Below are 19,817 nucleotides of genomic sequence, written 5' to 3'. Positions count from 1 at the left end.
TGAACGCTCTGCATCCCCTCAGGACTGGACAGTCATTACTTTGTGAACATGCCCCCTCCCCCCTTTTCAGTAAGATTCAGGATTTTTCTTTTTCCCACCCATGTTTGCATCGGACTTTTCAAGAGCCATTTTCCCGCCAAGTCTCCCAAACACAGATGACTACTGATGGGCCGTACGTGCACACAGACCTCCGAGGGGATTGCTGTTGGAATCTTTCATGACATAACGTGATTGCTGCTGTTGACAGTGGTTGAGAGACAGACAGACAGTAGTCATCTAGACAGCCAGCTGGCGCTGGGCTGGCCATAGGAAAGATGTGTTTGCAGACCGAGGTGTCACTGAGAGAAAATATTCATTACACGTGTCTGGACATCTCCAAACGTTCTTAAGTGATTGCTCCAGGGTTAGATGGTATCAAGAAATGTTTGTAACCTCTTCAGCGCAGGACAGAGTTTCATCATGGGCCCCCAAAGTTCTCCCTGGTTAAACTTCCCTAGAGACATAGGATTTTTAACGCTCAGCAGCCCGTGAGTCCACTTAGATAGAAAGAAAATTCCTCCCATTTTTTTCGCTGTTTGTAAATAAAATTTTGAACTCATCTGTTCCCTGCAGGGTGAAGAAACAAAAAGCCTGACTCTTGTCCTGCATCGGGACTCCGGCTCCCTGGGATTCAATATTATCGGTGGCCGGCCGTGTGTGGTATGTTAATTGCTGAAATGGGTTTTTCTTGTCCCTAATGCAGGTGGAAGAGGGGTCAGGGTTTGGGGGGCGAGGGGTAGGAAACCTTGGTCACTTCATTCTGCTCTTATTAGAGTTCGTTGTGTATCTAACGTCTTCATGCTCAGGGATTTTTATTATCTCATTTTTTTATTGAAGCATAGTTGATTTATAATGTTGTGTTAGTTTCAGCTGCACAGCGAAATGATTCCGTTTGGGGGATTTTTATTTCATTGTGATCTCCTAATGTAGAATTGTCCTAGTCATACAGCAGCTCATCTTAGCCGTTTAGCTTTGGGGATGCGTGTCTGGTTGGGTAGCAGTTGAGCTGAGGCGCGTCGCGTGAGACGTGTGCAGTTGCACGGAGTGACTTTGCTAGAGTGGGGGCTCTGAGACTGGCCATGTGATCGGGGCTTCTGCTCTGTCTGCCCTTCATCAGTCAGGGGCAGTTCCCCCATTTGTGGCATAGTGCATCCCATGCTCTTTCTTCCCTCTGGAGCTGTTCACCCCATTCATCATGATCTTCTCCTCCAGAAAGGAGAGACTGAATTCAAATCTGTCAATTTAATTGCAAAGAAAATGTCTGCTAAGAGGGCTGGGGAGGGGGGAGGGTGCGGCAGAGGATGTGTTTTGGGATCTCACCTTTCACGATTGCCCGAGTATGTGTCATCTCTTGCTCTTTTTTGGGGCTGACCCTCTCCTTGTTTGTTAGCTTTGAAGGAAGATTGTCAAGGGAAGGAAAAAGAAAATCAGATTCACTCATTCAACAAATAAGTATTGAACACAGGCTGTTTGCTAGGGGCTTGGAGATACTGGCCAGGGAGACTGGGTCGCTGTGGTCATTGAGTTTATGTCCTGGGTGATACTGGGCAAGAAACAAGTAAATACAGTAATTACAGATGGGAGAAGTACAATGAAGGGTAAAAAGTGGGAGGATGGCATGTGGTAGCTACCAAGGAGCAACGGCCATCATTGGCTAGAGTAATCAGGAAAGAGAGGAAGGGATATTAAGGCAAATCCTAAAGGATAAGAAGGTGTCAGCCATCCAGCTGTGGTTAATGTTTGCCCCCGCCTTCATGGAGCTCAAGTCCAGATGGAGGAACTGATGAGTTAGGAGAGGAAAGCACTGTTCTCACTGATACACGCTGTGCCTGGGTCCAGCTAAAGATGCCTGGGGACGGTGGAGTGGGGGGTCCATTAGCCGTAGGGAAGGAGGCCTCCTGGGGCAGGGCCATTGGAGCTGGGTTCTGAAGGATAAGTAGGAGTTTGCTAGATCAGAGGGTCCATATATAATACATTTATACATTTGAGCAGTCTTAACTTTAAAAAATATATATATATTGAGCATATTTAGTTAGCTACAGATTATAAATATATTGACTACTGAACCAATGTTACCTGTCTTATAAAAGTTACATGCAAGAGTCATTTTAAATTATGAAGTTAAAATATGAATATGATTTTTAAAATGCTTTTTTGTCATTCCAATGTGTTGCATTGCACGTACCCATCTTTGAAGACCACTGAGCTAAAAGAAAGTGGACGGACCCAGGGAAGCCCAGACAAGGACAGGAACAGAGTTGAGGGGTGGCAGGAAGTGGTCAGAAGGAGGCTGGAGAAGCAGAGGCGGGTTATGATTAAATTCCCTTTGCTTTTAGCCAAGGCCACAGTTTCTTGCAAGAAACTTCCACACCGTTTATTGCAAGAAGTGACAGCTTAGTTGTAGGTGATACGAAGTCATTAAAATGATGAACTAATACATTATCTGCCTTATAAAACATACTTTAAAAAGCACACTTCTAGACAATGAGGAGAATGAAGGTGGGCAGGGGTAGGGGCCAGTCCCACTTGGCTGGGCCCCAGCACTGTGCACACACCCTTGTGTTCCTCCCATCGTCTCGAGGGGTTTCTTAAGAAACTAACGTTGTGGGCTTCCCTGGTGGCGCACTGGTTAGGAATCCGCCTGCCAATGCAGGGGACGTGGGTTTGAGCCCTGGTCCGGGAGGATCCCACATGCCGCGGGGCAACTAAGCCCATGCGCCACAACTACCGAGCCTGCGCTTTAGAGCCCGTGAGCCACAGTTGTTGAGCCCGCGTGCCACAGCTACTGAAGCCCACGTGCCTAGAGCCTGTGCTCCGCAACAAGAGAAGCCACCGCAATGAGAAGCCCGCGCACTGCAACGAAGCGTAGCCCCCGCTCGCTGCAACTAGAGAAAGCCCGTGCGCAGCAACAAAGACCCAACGCAGCCAAAAATAAATAAATAAACTAAATTTATAAAAAACAAACAAAAATCCCAGCAGGGTTTTCCTGACACCCATTTTAAAAAAAAGAAAAAAAAGGAAACTAACACTGTGTCAGGCTGGGACTTTTCACTTTCCCCTCTTTCCAGTTGACTCAGATCCTAGGTGGCATGTCCCGCTGCTACTCTGATTCAGTTCTTGCTGCCAGGGGTCAGGCTCTCCAGCCCTGGGAGGGCGTGAGGGAGCCAACTGGGGCTTGACTGGCTCAGTAATTGTCCCTAGGAAACACCAGGACCGGACGGACCCAAGTTCTCCAACTTACCATCAAGAACGTCTTTTGCCGTTTGGCACAAATAACAGAGAGTTGACTGTACTTGGTTTTTTTTTTTGTTTTTTTGCGATAGGCGGGCCTCTCACTGTTGTGGCCTCTCCCGTTGTGGAGCACAGGCTCCAGACGCGCAGGCTCAGCAGCCATGGCTCACGGGCCCAGCCGCTCGGCGGCATGTGGGATCTTTCCGGACCGGGGCACGAACCCGTGTCCCCTGCATCGGCAGGCGGACTCTCAACCACTGCGCCACCAGGGAAGCCCTGTACTTGGTTTTTGTTCATAATTTTTATTCCTCCTCTCCATACCCATCATTACCAGTTTTAAGAAACAAGTACCGTAAGCGAAGATGCATTTCACTTTTAGATGTTTTAGAAGTTTCTGCAGCCAAAAGCGCCCAAACTAGGAAGATCTCTTCTGCACACACCAAAGCATATATAGAAGAAGGGAGCCTGATGTTTGCAAAATGCCTGAAATAGAGAGGCAAGCCTACGGCTTGACAATTGTTGGGCAGCCGACTATGGGAAAGCCCGAAAAGATGGTGTTTAGTTTCTGCACCTCCCCAGGGGTGAAAGGATCTTCCAGCCTCACTAGAATGCAGTTGTTGGTTTTTTTTTTCCTCAGACTTACCAAAGAACATGTTTTAGGTCATTTTCTTTTTCCTTTAAAAAAAGTGATTTAAGCACAAACCAGACTCAATTTTGTAGCGTTCAAAAGTGTTCTCAGTTTATGTGGTCTTTTTGCAAGAACTCCATGCATGGCCCTGGGGAGGAAGATTGAATTCCATATGCATGTGTTTGCCGTTGTGTTTTTAAAAACTTGTCCTGATTAGCAGAAACAGCAAAGGGAAACCTAAATGGATTCTTCACTGTTGCCTGGAAATCTGGCAGGTCATTGAGAACATGCTAAAAAGCCAGCATAAGCAACAATGCGCACTCATTGTCAGTTACTGGAAGTAGAACGCTGTGCGGATGACGTGTGTGTTTCCCAAGGAATTCCTGTGTTGGATGCTTGGTTGGGTTGTGACATAAGCCCAGCCGGGGGCTCTGACATAAGGCTTTTCATTGCATGATGCAGTCCGTGATACTCTTAGCAAAATCACATCACCCATTCATGAGTGCTCGTATCCCTAAAGAAACAGCCCCCAGTTTGGTGTATCAGACCTTTCCCTTCAGCCTTTGGCAAATATACTTCATTGTCAGGCACCCCTGGGATGAAAACAGTCCCTTTCATTTTTCTGTTTCTCAAGCCAACAAAAGCAAACAAATCCTAATTCATCTTGGTTCACCTTCGTGCATAGCTGTACCTTAAAATGTGTTAGGAGAGGAGCCAACAAACAAAGACTAAAGAGATGGCTCTTAAGAGAAAAGTCTCGCTATCAGCGACGGGCTTGATTGGTTTTTTTTTTATTTTGTGCTTTCTGTATTTTTTGAATTCTGTTACCATCCCCTACCACTGTCTTTATTTAAGCTCAGTTGTGGTGTTTGCTCTTGCCTGTTCCTCTCTGATTTTTGCCTGGACTTTCTGATGCTCCTTAAGAAAAATGACTTGTGTACGATGTATTTTTCTGAAAAACAAGCCAAAGCCCAAATCCCATCCCCTTTTTTCCCCCCTTCCTCCCCAGCCAAGAAATGCAAAACAGTTAAATCAGAGTAAACACAGATCTGTTTTCATTTGATATATTGACATCATCCCTTAGGGAACTCAAGCTTGTCCATAAATCCTTTGTGGTCCATTGAGACTCTTCAGGTTCCTCTAGTGGAATATTCCCATAGCCTGGAATGTTGGAATTCATGTGTATTTTTGAGACTTTTCTCAATGGGAGACAGCATTGCACTTAGAGCTTGTATAAGAGAATCAACCTATCCTTAGTTTGAAAGTGACCTATGCCACTTTTTAGCTGTGTGACCTTAAGTAGGTTACTTAACCTCTCTGTCTCAGATTTTTTCCATCTATGAAATGGATAATAATATTACATACCAGTTGTGGTTATTATGAGGATTAAATGGCGGACAGAGTACGCTCACTACGTACTTGGTACCTAATGTGTGTTCAGTAAATAGAAGCTGTTGCACTGCTTTGTATCTGATATAGGCACGTAGGGAGCTACACAGATGCCTTGGGGGTCGTGCATCATCAGTAGTGGCTGTGAGAGAGAAAGGAGCCTCATAGAAATTCAGACAGTGAAGGCCTGAGCGGAGTGCTGTGATGCTGGCCAGGGGTGCCTTTGGGGGCCGGTTGATCCAGCACAACACCCACAGACTTGCAGACCGTTCTCTCCTGGAAGAGTGTTGATAGAATCCAGATGGCAGTGAGAGACTTATCTTTGTCTTGTGGGGATAAATGTTGGGAAAAACACTTAAGGTTCATTTTTGCTTGTGATTTTGGTGTCTTTTGAATCATATCTATAACATTATATAGTGTGTGTGTGTGTGTGTGTGTGTGTGTGTGTGTGTGTGTGTGTCTTTGTGAGAAGCGGGGATGGGAGGGGAGAGAAGAGGTAGAGAATGTGCATTTTCCCACCCTTGGTTACTACTGTTACACTTCAAGGGGTAGATGGAGCCACTTCAAAGCCATGTCTCTCCTTCTTTAGAATATAGGTTTGTTTTTGTTTTGCAGTTTAAAGAGGAAAATGTTGTATTTTCATAATTATTTTTTAACAAATGGAATTTTGATGTATTTGCATGTAGAGAAATTAGTAGTGAAGTAGATCTTCTTAACGGCGTTATGTCAGGGAAATTGCCATGGTGGTAGATTTTGGAGTTTTTGTGGAACATCCTGAACTTACTTCCCAAATGCTTTTTGTTTGGAAACAACACATGCTTTTGCCATTGCAGTTATAAATCCATCTGTTAATCACGAGAAATTTAATCCACACACTTGGAGAGCATTCATCCCAGTGCTATTTGGAAAGAAGTTCATGAACAAGCTGTGAGGGTTTTTTTTTTTTATGAGTTGGAGCTTTTTGATTTTAAATAAAGGGAGGACTTTGAGCATGGAGCTGTCTTCTTTCCCAGAAAGTTTCAGTCTGGACTTTGAAAGATCTAAAGGAATTCAAGAAGATTGGAGATCAGAATTTATTAGGAAGGGGGAGGGGTCGTGGTGGGCTTTTCTGATGCAAATCAGAACAAAGATAAAACGCCTATTTTCGCCATCAGATTCTTGGATATTTAAAAGTTTTATAATACTCTGTGCTTGTGGGGATGTGAGAATACACTCTGTCTAATGAGCTGTAAGTACAAGCTCTCTGAAGGATAGTTTGGCGACGTCTATCAAATACACGTACCCTTTGACCCAGCAGTTCCATTGCTAGGGATTGCCCCGATATATACTAGCAAAGATATTTCAGAACACAGATAGAAAGGAATTAGAGGTGACACAGTCTCTAATAGCAACAACTGTAAACAGTGCTCATTATCCCTGTGTGGGGTTACTGTCCAGTCACTTAGGGGAGTGAGGTAGACAGTGGGCCTGATGGTGGAGAATCTCCAACCAGGCACCCCAAGAACGTGGGGAGCATAATCCCATTTCTGTGTGTAAGAAAGAAAGAAATACATTAAAATGTTTTGGAAAGGATGGATAAACTGCCACTCGATGCAGTGAAGGGGTAGAAGGACAGTGGGTTAGAGACGGCAGGGGCTTATCATTTTATACCTTTTGGTACGGCTTGACTTATTTTATCACGTTACTTTTAGTTTAAAACAGAAATCGGGGGAAACAGCTGGCTTTTACCCCCTTGCCACTTGTGCCACCAGCAAGAACCCGTGACTGTTTTAAGAGCGTAAGCTTGATTTTCATGATCAACTCAATGCCTAGCGTTCACGTGTGTGTTTCTTTTAACCCAAAGGACAACCAAGATGGATCGTCCACTGAAGGAATTTTTGTATCCAAAATAGTCGACAGCGGACCTGCAGCCAAGGACGGAGGCCTGCAAATTCACGACAGGATTATCGAGGTATGTGGACACTGCCAGGGTCTTCTGTAGGCCGAATGGCATCCCGTCTTCATCCGGTTCAAGGCAGGTGCTCGGTGGGGCAGGGAGGCCTCAGCTGGTGACCCTTGAGGCGCAGGAGTCAGACCTCTCTGAGGGTGTGGGACCAGACTGGGTGCTGATTGCCTCGCTCTTAAGCCTTTGTTCACGTTCAGTGCAGAGAAGCCAGATTACGAGTGGCTTATTCACGATTTGGCTCTTGTCACGCGGCCGCGCATCTGTTTTGCGTTCTTCCGTTAGAGCTTCGTGTGAAAACCACTGGGGAGTCGTGTGTTAGTTAGAACCAGATGAGCAGTCCCTGTGGTGCAAATGGTGACTCTTCAGATCGGTGACCAGGGAGGGGATCATTGTGTCAGCTTTGGAATCACTCTAACGTCCTCAGAGCTCACAGCACACAGTTGTTTCTACAGATCCCTCTTTTATGCGTGTCTTTTCTGCCTGTTGTCACTTGTACTAATTGATTGTCCGGGGACGTGCAGGCAAAGGTTGATATTCAGGATGGTCACTCGTCTCATCACCGACTTCCTCGTTTTCAATTTTCACTCATCATTTTAAACTTTTACTTAGGGGCTTTGTAGATTTTCACCGGGGGAGGTAGGTAGCTCCCTCCGCCCCGCCACAGGACACTTTGGAATAGGGTCACACCGTGTCCTAGCATGCTCCGAGTTGCTGAAAGGGAAAGAGTGATTCATGGCCTGCTTGTGTGGGCTCCTGTTGCAAAGTTTGATACAAATGACTATATTTTGCTGGTGGTTTTGACTACGTTGATTGCTCTTTTAATGGGTAAATTATATATATATACATGGGCTCAATTTGTTGGCTCTCCTATGAGGAAAAAATTAAATACGAGAATCCAGGATGAGTTGTTGAAGCCCGTAAGAAACTCACCCATGGGCCGTAGCCATAATATAGCACATGAAACAGGAAACTGGAAAAATGGCACTGTGACCACTGGATGTTTTATGTTCCAAGCACACATTTGCATAGCATCTATATTTCTTGAGTATATGTGTGGTCTCTTTCAAACCTTGGACCGAGTGGGAACTCTGACCATGGGATGAGCCACGAGGGAAGTTCCCGTAACCCGCCGGAATGTGGCCATGTGCTTCCGGGGGAGGGAGCATTGGGGAGAGGAGGACAGAGTCTCGCTTTTCTGGTCTCATTTGGATGAATTCTGCAATGTGCAAAGCAGTACACTTCAGGTCAATTTATATCCTTAGGGGAACAGATGGTTATATCTCCCCAAGAAAACAAACTGAACGAGTTAGGGTATAAGAGTTACTTCTCTGAAAGAGTGGATGCAGTGTGACGGTTTACATATTAAAAGGATACTTGGGGGCTTCCGTGGTGGTGCAGTGGTTGAGAATCTGCCTGCTAATGCAGGGGACACGGGTTCGAGCACTGGTCTGGGAGGATCCCACATGCCGCGGAGCAACTGGGCCCGTGAGCCACACCTACTGAGCCTGCGCGTCTGGAGCCTGTGGTCTGCAACGAGAGGCCGCGATACTGAGAGGCCCACGCACCGCGATGAAGAGTGGCCCCCGCTTGCCACAACTAGAGAAAGCCCTCGCACAGAAATGAAGACCCAGCACAGCAAAAATAAATTAATTAATTAATAAACTCCTACCCCCAACATCTTAAAAAAAAATGAGATGGGACGTTTTTATTAAAAAAAAAAAAAGGATACTTGATTTTGTTTTAAGGACATCATTAATACTGCTACATCCCTCTTGACTTTTTGAAGAGTTCTTAAACTTGGAGATCTTTTTGCTGCACGTTTTAGGGTCAATCTTCATATTTCCCCGGTCAGGGGGGTGGATTTTCCCTACCAGGAATTTGCTTGGGCAAGATGCTTTTTCATGAGCTCAAATGCATCCTTACTGTCTTTTTTTCAAGAAAGAGAGAATACATTTTTTTAAAAAATAAATTTATTTATTTATTTATTTATTTATTTTTGCTGTGTTGGGTCTTTGTTTCTGTGCGAGGGCTTTCTCTAGTTGTGGCAAGCGGGGGCCACTCTTCATCGCGGTGCGCGGGCCTCTCACTATCGCGGCCTCTCTTGTTGCAGAGTGCAGGCTCAGTAGTTGTGGCTCACGGGCCCAGTTGCTCCGTGGCATGTGGGATCTTCCCAGACCAGGGCTCGAACCCGTGTCCCCTGCATTGGCAGGCGGATTCTCAACCACTGCGCCACCAGGGAAGCCCGAGAATACATTTTTTGAGACTATTGTTCCAAAAGATAAGTACAGCTTCTATTGCCAAGGGTTTGGTGGAACAGCCAGTTTCTGTAAGTAATGGAATTTCATTGCTCTTACGTTTTGCAAATGAGAAATGTACAGCTGGGCAGGATTTTCTCTTGGCAAAGGGGGATCTGTGTTTGAAACATTTAGTACGGTTTCTGGTGAGTCACATTCCCCTTTTGGACAGTATGTAAAATATTAATCATGTCCCAGCGTTGAGATGGAAAGAAGGATGATCACAATAGAGAAACAACATATGTGTAATTGCAATTGACACCCCGTGCCCTTCTCCGTCAAATCCTAATCTCTTTCGACATGATACAGTGATTCCCATGCCTGAAAACGATGTTCTCCTGTTCACCTTGTCTGTATCTGAGTTTATTACCAGGCATGAATTTGATTATTTTAAGTGTGCACGTGGGTTCACTAAGAAGAGTCAGCGGCTTTCTAGTTTTCCTCCATATTTCTTCCTTTTCAGAGGAGTGAGCAAACTCCCACTAGATTTTCACCATAAAAACTTTCATCCTGGCAAAAGGAAGCTTATATTAAATCCATAGAGACTGACTAAATCTCGTCCTCAGTGCAGAGTTGTTAACGGTTACTGTGTTCCTACCGCTCTTTGTTCCTTGAGACCGGAGCTGTAGTTCTCACCCACATCAGAGCCAAGCACACTCGCCTCGTTTTTTATCAGAAATATTGTGAAATGCCATCGATACTCTCATGAAACGAAATTCATAAATAATATTTATATACATGCACACCTAATGGTAGAACCTATATACTGACATTAATAGAAAAGTAACAGGAAGATCATTTATAATAAAAATAAAATGTATGTATCGGTATGTAAACGCTTGGGCACAGCCGCATTAGAAGACACTGTGATGTTTGTTGCCAGACGCTGGCGTGTCCTTGTGGTCTCGGCACGGTGCACCGGCGACAGAAGTTGCTGGTCCAGGAAGGCGGTGCTGTGGAGTTTGGCACCACAAGCAGCATCGCCGTCCACGATTGGATTTTCCACGGTGGTGAACAGATTGTGGTTAAGATACGGCACAATTAAATACAGTCTTCCTTTGATTTACACGCATCTCTGTGTGTGTGTGTGTGTGTGTGTGTGTGTGTGTATTTTTAAAAATTTGTGGTAAAATATACGTAACATAAACTTTTAACCATTTGTAAGTGTACTTTTCTGGGGCATTAAGTACTTTATCGTGCAACCATCACCGCCATGCATCTCCAGAACTTTTTTGTCTTCCCAAACTGAAACTGTAGCCGTTAACCGCCCCCCACTCCTCCCCTTCCCCCAGCTCCTGGCTGCCATCCTTCTGTTTTCTGTTTCTATGCATTTGACTACTCTAGGTGCCCCACATAAGTGGAATCATACAGTATTTATCTTTCTGTGTCTGGCCCATTTCACTTAGCATGATGGCCTGCACAGTCATCTGTGGACTTGTAGCATGTGTCAGAATTCCATCTTTTTTCAAGCTGAATACTATTCCATTGTATGTATAGAAGTATATACCACATTGTGTTTATCCATTCATGCATCGATGGACATTTGGCGTGCTTCCATCTTTACACTGTGGTGAATAATACTGCTGTGAACATCGGTGTGTAATCTGTATGCATTTAAATTGCAAAAACAAAACAAAACAAAAAACCCCTCAGGGTTCATATGTAAAACAGAGTTAGGGTGTACCCTCAGGTAATTATAAAAAGTTTGTCACTTTACCTTTACTAATGTCTGGCGGGATACGGGACGGTTATTCAGGAAGCCCAATAATTCTTCATTGCCCGAGACTCTGTGCGTTTAGGGCTTCTAGCATCCTTGGTCCCCACCCCAATCCTTGTGACAATGAAAAATGCTTCCATAGATTTCCAGCAGTACCTCGGGTTATGATAAGGACCCCAGGGAGAATGACTGGGGTAGAGATTTGTCTTGTTCCCAACCTTATGATGCAAGGTGCGTTGCTCAGAAGCTCGTTCTTGCATTGTACTCGTCTCTCATTTGGCGGTAAGTGAATTTCTGTGACAGTTGTCTGGGCTAAATGCAATGTCCTCTTCTGCTTTGAGATAGTAAATGCTATTCTCCGAGTGCAGTGCAGGCAGGGAGTGAAGCCCTCTTTTGCCGCTAACCTTTGTTTTGTACAATCCTCTGTAAATACGTGTTCATCTTGGAGTGTTATGGTTTGAAGACCCAAGCATGTGTTCACAGAAGGTCTGTAAGCTCAGTGGCTTTTGTGTACATCAGTCATTCTCTGTTTTGTTTGTCATTGCTAAAAAGGCTGGGTTACAGGGTTGACTAGAACAGATTAACACTGCCTTCCCTTCCCGAGCTAGGCTACCTGGTAAAGCAAGATTTTACTATCTGTTAGTGAAGACAATGTTCTCCCGGCAACTAAAATGGCAGAGTGGCATGTGAATTCACCTGCAAAAGCATTTAGTTTTAGAAAAAGGAAGACGCTCTTTTTCTTCTGTTAACTTTTTATCTTGACGTAATTTCAGGCTTGCATTAATGAATTCCTGTACAGGCTTTACCCAGATTCCCCCAGCACTAACATCTACAACATTTACTTTATCCCTTTCTCTCTCTACCCCTATTCCTAAATACATCAGTGTGTATTTTTTTTTAGGAGTAAGACCTTCTCTTACATAACTACAATCCATTTATCTAAGTCAGGAAATTAATATTGGTGGGGCCCTATTGTCTCATCTACAGAATTTAGTCAGATTTCTAATAATCCGTACAGTGTCCTTGATAGCAAGAGAAAACCGCAGATCATAGGTTTTACTGAGTTGGCATCGTTCGTGATTTCCTTTCCTTTAGAGCAGTGGCTCAAGTATTTTGTCTTACATGCTACTGATGTTTTCGAAGAACACAAACTAGGTCTTTTGTGTAATGTCTCTCAGTTTGGGTTTGTCTGATGTTTCCTCATGAGTACGGATTCAGGCCATACATTTTGGGCAGGAATACCAAAGAAGTGATAGTGTGTCCTTCTCAGCGCGTCCTGTCGGGGGTCACACGATGCCACTTTGTCCCTTTATTAGTGATGTTAACTTGGGCTGCTTGGTTAAAGTCTTATCTGCCACGTCTCTCTGCTGTAAAGGTATTGGTTTCTCCTTTGTCTTGTATCCTGTCGGGGAGGGTGGGGGGATACTTTGAGGCTGTGGAAATATCTTGCCGCGACTCAAACTCTCATACACTGGTTTTAGCACCCACTTATGGATTTTACTTGACTATTATTATTATAATGGTTGACAAATGGTGATTTACTAAGTACATCCTTCTATGTTTATGAGTTGTAAGAAGAAGTGTTCTTTTCCTCCCTGTTTTTTTCTGCCTATCTCCATGTGTCTGTCTGTCTGTTTCAGTATGGACTCATGGATTCTTATAATTTGGTGGTCACCTTGGCCAGTTTGGGCCAGAAGGCGCTCTTTAAAGCTAGTACCTCTGTCCTTTTCTCATGTTTCCATCAGTTTCTGAGCACTTCCTTACTTTGTGGCACCACGAGATGTCCCAGGCTCATCTTGTGCTCTCCTTGCCCCAGCCCTAGAATCAGCTCTTTTTCCAAGTAGCTCTAACTCCATTGAGTGGCATTTAGAAACCAAAATATGGGTGCTAGGGTGATCATATATAATTATACGAGGTTATAATTGAGGTTTCATTGTTTCTAGGCACTCTCAGCAGACAGAGCTAGAAAATGGAAATATGCACGTACACACACAACATTATCATCATCAACAACACACCTCTCTCCTTCTATTTCTCTGTTCGTCCTTTTATATATTTTGAAAACTATGCCTGTATCAGTACCTCTTATTCCAGTCCAAGTCTGCATGCTTAAGTTTCTCCTCCTTCTTTGAAGATTTGCAACTCCTAGAGGAATCCCTTTTGAAATAGTGATGAATGTACTCTTTTCTTTTGAATCAAAACTCTGATCTTTGCTTAGATGTTATCAGTGAAGTAAAAATTGTTGATGAACATTGTTTAAAATATTTCTATATTATTTTTGGTTTGATTTGGGGAGGAAAAATGTGCTCTAAAGTAGGTGATTTTGTAATTACATTTTTCTTTCATTATGGGGTAAGAAAGTCTCGGTATTTCTTGTGTAACTGTGTGCAGGAAACCTATTATTGCTCAACAGGCAGAGATATGCACAAGCCATTTGGGGGTGACATTAAAAATAAACACGTGAGGCTATGCTGTTGTCCTCTGTAGTGACTGATAGCCATGGACCACACTCAGCAGAGGAGAGGAAAAAATTCTGTGGCAATTATCCTCCTGAGAAGTAAAACCTGTTTGTGTCAATTTGAAATCTCTGTTACCTCAGTTACACAAATAATCTGTTTTGATGAAAGAGATGTGGTATAATTCAAGCTATGTTGAGAAGATTCTTTTTAAGCCGCAAAAATACGCAGGTTTTAGAGACCCCTTATTAGTAATGGGCCTCAACTCTCCATTTCCAGAGGCAGAGACTAGAGTTTCATCTGAGTTACCGATTTCGGTTGGTCGACAGTGTTGTACCCTGGATTTCTATGCGGCAGGATTCTGAGGCCATGTCTGGATTGAGTGGGGGTGAGTGTGGTGATCATTTAGTGATGTTTACCATGGACACAAGAGAGGAGGGGTGACAGTTCGACTCTGGACTTGTTATCTCTGGCTGGACTCATACGATGTTTTTGGAATGACGACATTATCATTTGGAAGTAATGACTCTCCTTTCATTGGGATGGTGTGTATTTCATAATAATGTATCAGTCATTCTTTTTGGTCTTCAGATGTAAAAGAAAGTGGACACCTTTGTTGCATCTCAGTTCTTTTTCCCTCCTCCCCCTGTTTAAAGACGCCTTTCACTTTCATCTTACTCTTATAGCCTGTACCATAGCAATAGAAGTTCTGGCAAAATGAAAGCAGCTGATTTCCTTAGTATTAGCAGGCACGTGTGGAAGTGGAAAGAGCCCTGAGGTTTCAATGAGGACCCCAGGTTTAGGTTTCTACCAGGTTATTCGCTCTGTGGTCTTAGTATCCTAGATGCTGAGCCTCGCGTGCCTCATGTCTAAAACGGGAAGAGCATTACTCTCTGTCTCCCCTACCTGTCATGCTGTCTGAGTAGAGCAAGGAGATAACATACGTCAAAGGATTTTTGCTCTTAAGGGCCAATATGAAGAATTGTTTGGGTTTTTTTTTAAATTCAAATTTTAGTATCTGATACAAGAACTTAATACCAAAGCCAATTATAGAAGTCAGCAAAATACTTCTGAGATCTGTTTTCCTCTTGTGTGTTTTAGCCAGAATGTAGTGCTGCTGCAAGGTTATTGAGGAAACCTTGAACTGTTTCAGGCAGACATACTTTTCAGAATTAACAATGTGACCAATTAATACCAAATATTTCCTCTTTCCTCCCAGTTGCCTTTAAAAAAATAACATTTTGTATTAATTTTTTTTCTAATGACTGTACTGATGTATTGACTTGGTAATATTTATTATTGTTCTTATTTTCTTATTACTGTTTTGCTATAAAAACTAGCTTTACCAAAAAAAACACTAGGTTTTCAGGGAACATGTTTGTAACAGACATCACTGCACACCAGCCAGATAAACGTTAGGTGAAGAATAAAACATATGGCGTGATGCAATTTGTTTGTTTTAAAGACATTTATGTATATTAGTCTTTTCATAGGAAAACGTACTCGGAGGTAATAAAACATTTTAAAGTTACATATAAAGTCGTAGAGTGGGATTATGGGGAAACTCTACATCTTTTAAGTCACCTTTCTATAATGTTGGACTTCTCCAGAGAAGTGAGTATTCTTTTTTATAATCCAGAAAACAGTAAAGAGGAAAAACGATGAGTTAGAAGCTTCCTTTGAGTTTTAAGTATCACAAAGCTGACTCCTGCTTGTGTGTTTCCTTTTGTATGTTACTTGTCCTTCTCTTTTCCAAAAGCTCCTAGCAGATGGCCTCACATATGAGATGGGTGGGCAGCTCATGCTGAGACGCTGGAACCAGGCTGTTGGAAGTTCCTCCCTTCCATTCTCTGTCCAGATTATCAGAGTTTACTTCCTCTTGACACTGTACTTCTGTGGGGGTTGTGGCTCCCCAGAAGTTTTAAATCTATCCCCTCATGGTCAACCCTTAGTAAAAAGAGTTATTTAGATCATCCACAAAGCACTTTAAAATAAGAATAAATCAGAAGTGACTGGCATCCCCATTAAATTGTTTGAATAAAGATTAGGTCGAAAAATTAAATCTTTGGTAATTCCCAGACAACAACAAAACAACAAACCCTTGACAACAGTACAGATAATATACAGTTTATATTCAGTTGTCTTCTTTGTACACCATATCTAGACCCTTATCTTTAAGTATGGGGGTTTTGAGAGCAAGAACCCATGTCATTTTTTTAAAAATTAAGTTTTTGTCTTTCAGTCTGTTGGTGTAAGACACAAAGAGTTAGGTGCACTTTTTTTTTTTTTTTTTTTTTTTGCGGTACGCGGGCCTCTCACTGCCGCGGCCTCTCCCAGTGCGGAGCACAGGCTCCAGATGCGCAGGCTCAGTGGCCATGGCTCACGGGCCCAGCCGCTCCGCAGCACGTGGGATCTTCCCGGACCGGGGCACGAACCTGTGTCCCCTGCATGTGCAGGCGGACTCCCAACCACTGCGCCACCAGGGAAGCCCTAGGTGCACTTTTATCGGACTTGAAAGGTATGTTTGGAATGGTCTGACTGAAATTATCAACAATGAAGTATATGTAAAATAAGCGGTGTGGGAGAGGCCCTGGGAGAACCTTTGAAAGCAGTAGGTCCACATCATTTTGAAAACAAAAACTAAGCAGGGGGCCTATAGATGAGGGGGCTGGGAACAGGAGCAGGGAGAGTTAGATTAGGAATTGTCACTGGGAATGACACGTGGAAGACTCAGGTGGACTGGCGGCTGCAAGCGCTGATTTGCAATTACGCCACTTTCACTGAAAACTCCCAGTACCCCAGGGTGGGAAGCTGCAACAGCACGATTTCGTGCAATGGTGATGAATGATTCCCATGAGCCTCTGGGGGAGGGCAGCTGGGATGGGGTTCTCGGCCACACAGAGTGCCACGTTGCTCCAAGAAGACCTTTGGCTCTTCTGTTTTGTCTATTTGTCTGTGTCTATTTTGACAGTCATTTGAACTGCAGACAGTCTGGGTCCCATCTCTCTTCTCCTGAGGGTAGCTAGCGCTCCCTGCTTCCTTTTTGGCTCTTTTGATTCTCTTAATTTCCATCTTTCATCACTTCCTCTTTTCCTGCTACTCCTCATGAGTCACTTGACAGCTCTCGGGGACCAAGAGAACCGAAAGCCTAAGAGTGTTTGCTTTCTTAGCCACTTGCCACCTCCCCAAAGAGACGTGCCAGTCTGTTTTTTTAAAAATGAGCTAAATATATTTATGTTTTATTTTTCACTATCTGTAGAAACTCTGGGGTGGATTAGAAGTTGCTGGCAGTCACTGTCCAAAGAAGGCAGTGTGTGTTCTTTTCCTGGAATGATTGTTACTAGGACATTCATGTTTCTACACACGTCGATTTGAGAATTTGTTAGCCAGACACATACAACTCCTGTTCGGTGTTTATTTTAAAAATTGGGGTCGGGGGGATGCATTATATAGAGTGATCTCTGGTCGTGGCTTGTTGAAAATCTTCATGTTGAGTGAGTTCTCAGGCTCACAGTGGAAGAGGAACCATCAGCAGGCATGTGTTCTACTTGTTGGAGGTGAGCTGTATTCTCCCTAATACTGAGATAGGCCAAGATGCCTAGAGAGCTCATATGTGGTCCCTGGCTCTGGGGAGTTTCCATGTCAGACTGATGGACAGAGGAAGGTAGCTGATACTAGGGCCCTGAGAAAGGCAGTCAGCTGTATAGAGTGGTTAGCAGTCACAGACTCTGGAATCACACCAGGTTTTGAATTTTAATTCTACCATCGCTAGCCTTGCGACCTTGGACAAGTTTCTCCTCACCTCTGAGCATTGCTTTCTTCTGTAAATTATGGACACCATTTAGGCACACCTTGGAGATACTGTGGGTCCAGTTTTAGACCACTGCAGTACAGCACATATCACAATAAAAGGCGTCACATGAATTGTTTTGGTTTGCCAGTGCATATAAAAGTGATGTTTATACTACACTGTAGTCTGTTGTGTACAGTAACATTGTGTCTACAAAAAATGTAACAGACCTTAATTTAAAAACACTTTATTGTTAAAAAATGCCAAACATCACTGATCACAGATCATCATAAGAAATACAAGCAGGAGGAAGTTTGAAATATTGCAGATTATCAAAATGTGACAGACACGAAGCAAGAATGCTATTGAAAACGGTGCCAATAGACTTGCCTGACGCAGCGTTGCCACAGACCTTCCATTTGTAAGAAATGCAGTAATCTTCGAAGCGCAAGAAAGGTGAAGCGCAATAAAACGAGGTCTGCCTGTACGTGTATCATAACGTTGCTACAATAAAGAATATAATGCACGTGTCTGAAAACTGTAAATTTGGCTCCAGAATAAACACTCCCCACCCAGGTGGTTAGCTTCGCTGGTGGTGTTTCTTGTCATTCTGTAGAGGCTGGGCTGGAAGGACCTTCTAACAAGCCAGTGCTTTGATGACGGTTTTATGGTACAGTTTCATAAACCCAAAATTGCAGTTGTGAATAGATTTTAATTTGTTTTAATTTAAATAATTTTAATTTGTTTTAGATTTCTTTTCTTTAATTAGTGACCCTTTGAATCTGGATGGAGAAACAGCTATCACCTCCTAAGGCCATATAAATCACGGTAATTGATCAATCAGGAATAATTCTTAGTTTACATGTTAGTGTGAACCTGGTAATTCATTGCATATGTGCTGACTTCAGTGTTCTAAAAATAAAGTAAAACAATTCATGTTTAATATCAGCTATTTTTAAAGTGCCTGAACTGATTACGATTTCCATTTTTATATTGACTCATGAGGAATATTGGGATTTTCTTGAAACTGTGGAGTTTGTATTTCTTTGAACAAAATCTTCCCTTAAGATGGCAACTCACGTCAACTTCTCTTTAAGGTAACGTTTATAAGTTGATGTCAGTGCAATACACCAACATAGAAAAATTGAAAAATACGGTAAACAGTAAAGGTGAAAATAGAAAACCTTACGGATAGTAAGCAGTGTCTTGAAAAAAACTTTAATCAGTTTGCTTAATCACAGGGTACAATGGCCTACTTGTTAGAGTCTGATGAGACATGGAAATTGCATGTGGAACACATAATATTACTTGCTCTAAACCCTAGCTTAAATGAGATGGTAGGAGCACAAGTAAAACAGGATGATGTATGATTTTTTACAGCCATGTTAGTGGATTTCAGATACTTTGTATCGTTGTCTGAAATATCTGAAAGAGTCAGTGTGCTTATAGGAACCTTGGGGTGGGGTAATATTAACATATGTTGGGGGCTTGGAATAGAATTGCTGGTGATAAAGGAACTTGAGAAGAGGGAATCAAGCAAGAAAAAAATATGTCATATTTTTACTGAAAGCTGGAAACTCACTATCAGTGGAGCAACATCTTAATTTTCTTTGGTGACTGAAAGGGAAGATTGAAAGCTAGCAAAAAGATCTCCTTTCCCCTTTCCTTTTAAAGGACTAATGATGGTGGTAACAAAGTCGGTGAAGTTTATAATTTCTCCGTTCAGCTGCCCTGATCAGCATCTTGGTATCTGAAGGACTGATTGCTTTGGTATACGAAGCGGCAGAGGGAAACACGATCAGATAGAGGAAGGACATTAAATGCCGCATTGGGCTGAATCATTTTCAGAGAAACGTCACCTTAACCTTGGTATCTGCGTTTTCATCAAGTTCTAAACCACACTTAAACTTTTATTAGTCACAGACGTTTAGTAGACCGTGTTTTGACAAATAAGATTTGTTTTAGGACTGCTTCGAGAGCTTGTGAAAACTGTATGTATCTATATGAGTCCGTGTATGAGTATACATATATATGAATCTGTGAGTAAGTGTATATGCCTGAATACATGGACTTCACACGAGTTGCTTGTGAGATTTCGTCTTTATTTTGTATGAGCCGCTCATTGGAGACCCAAGACAAATCAGATGAAGTTTTAAGCTGTTTCAAATGTAGTCCCTGCTTAATAACCTCTGTTTACACTTTGTGAGAAATGAAAGGAGAATCCTTTGGGCAGGTGGTATTACGTAAAGTGCAGGCAAGGAAATCTTTGTTTTGACAAGGTTATTGAATTACCTGCGAAGCCTATTCATAGGTAAGATTAGGTTAATT

General features: G+C 43.0%; 1 protein-coding gene across 1 annotated transcript in view; it reads left to right on the top strand.

The window, feature by feature from the left end:
* PDZRN3 (PDZ domain containing ring finger 3) overlaps positions 1–19,817 on the top strand; it is a 247,078-nt gene that overhangs the window by 15,465 nt on the left and 211,796 nt on the right. The window contains exons 2-3 of the mRNA XM_027121408.1: positions 613–699; positions 7,131–7,238. Of these exons, the coding sequence (XP_026977209.1) occupies positions 613–699; positions 7,131–7,238 (195 nt within the window). The remainder of the gene's footprint in view (positions 1–612; positions 700–7,130; positions 7,239–19,817) is intronic.

This window comes from Aethalodelphis obliquidens, unplaced genomic scaffold, assembly GCF_003676395.1.
Source record: "Aethalodelphis obliquidens isolate GAN/ISIS:26980383/991018 unplaced genomic scaffold, ASM367639v1 scaffold22, whole genome shotgun sequence".
NCBI classification, from domain to species: domain Eukaryota; kingdom Metazoa; phylum Chordata; class Mammalia; order Artiodactyla; family Delphinidae; genus Aethalodelphis; species Aethalodelphis obliquidens.
This window is presented reverse-complemented; position numbering and strand designations above follow the sequence as displayed.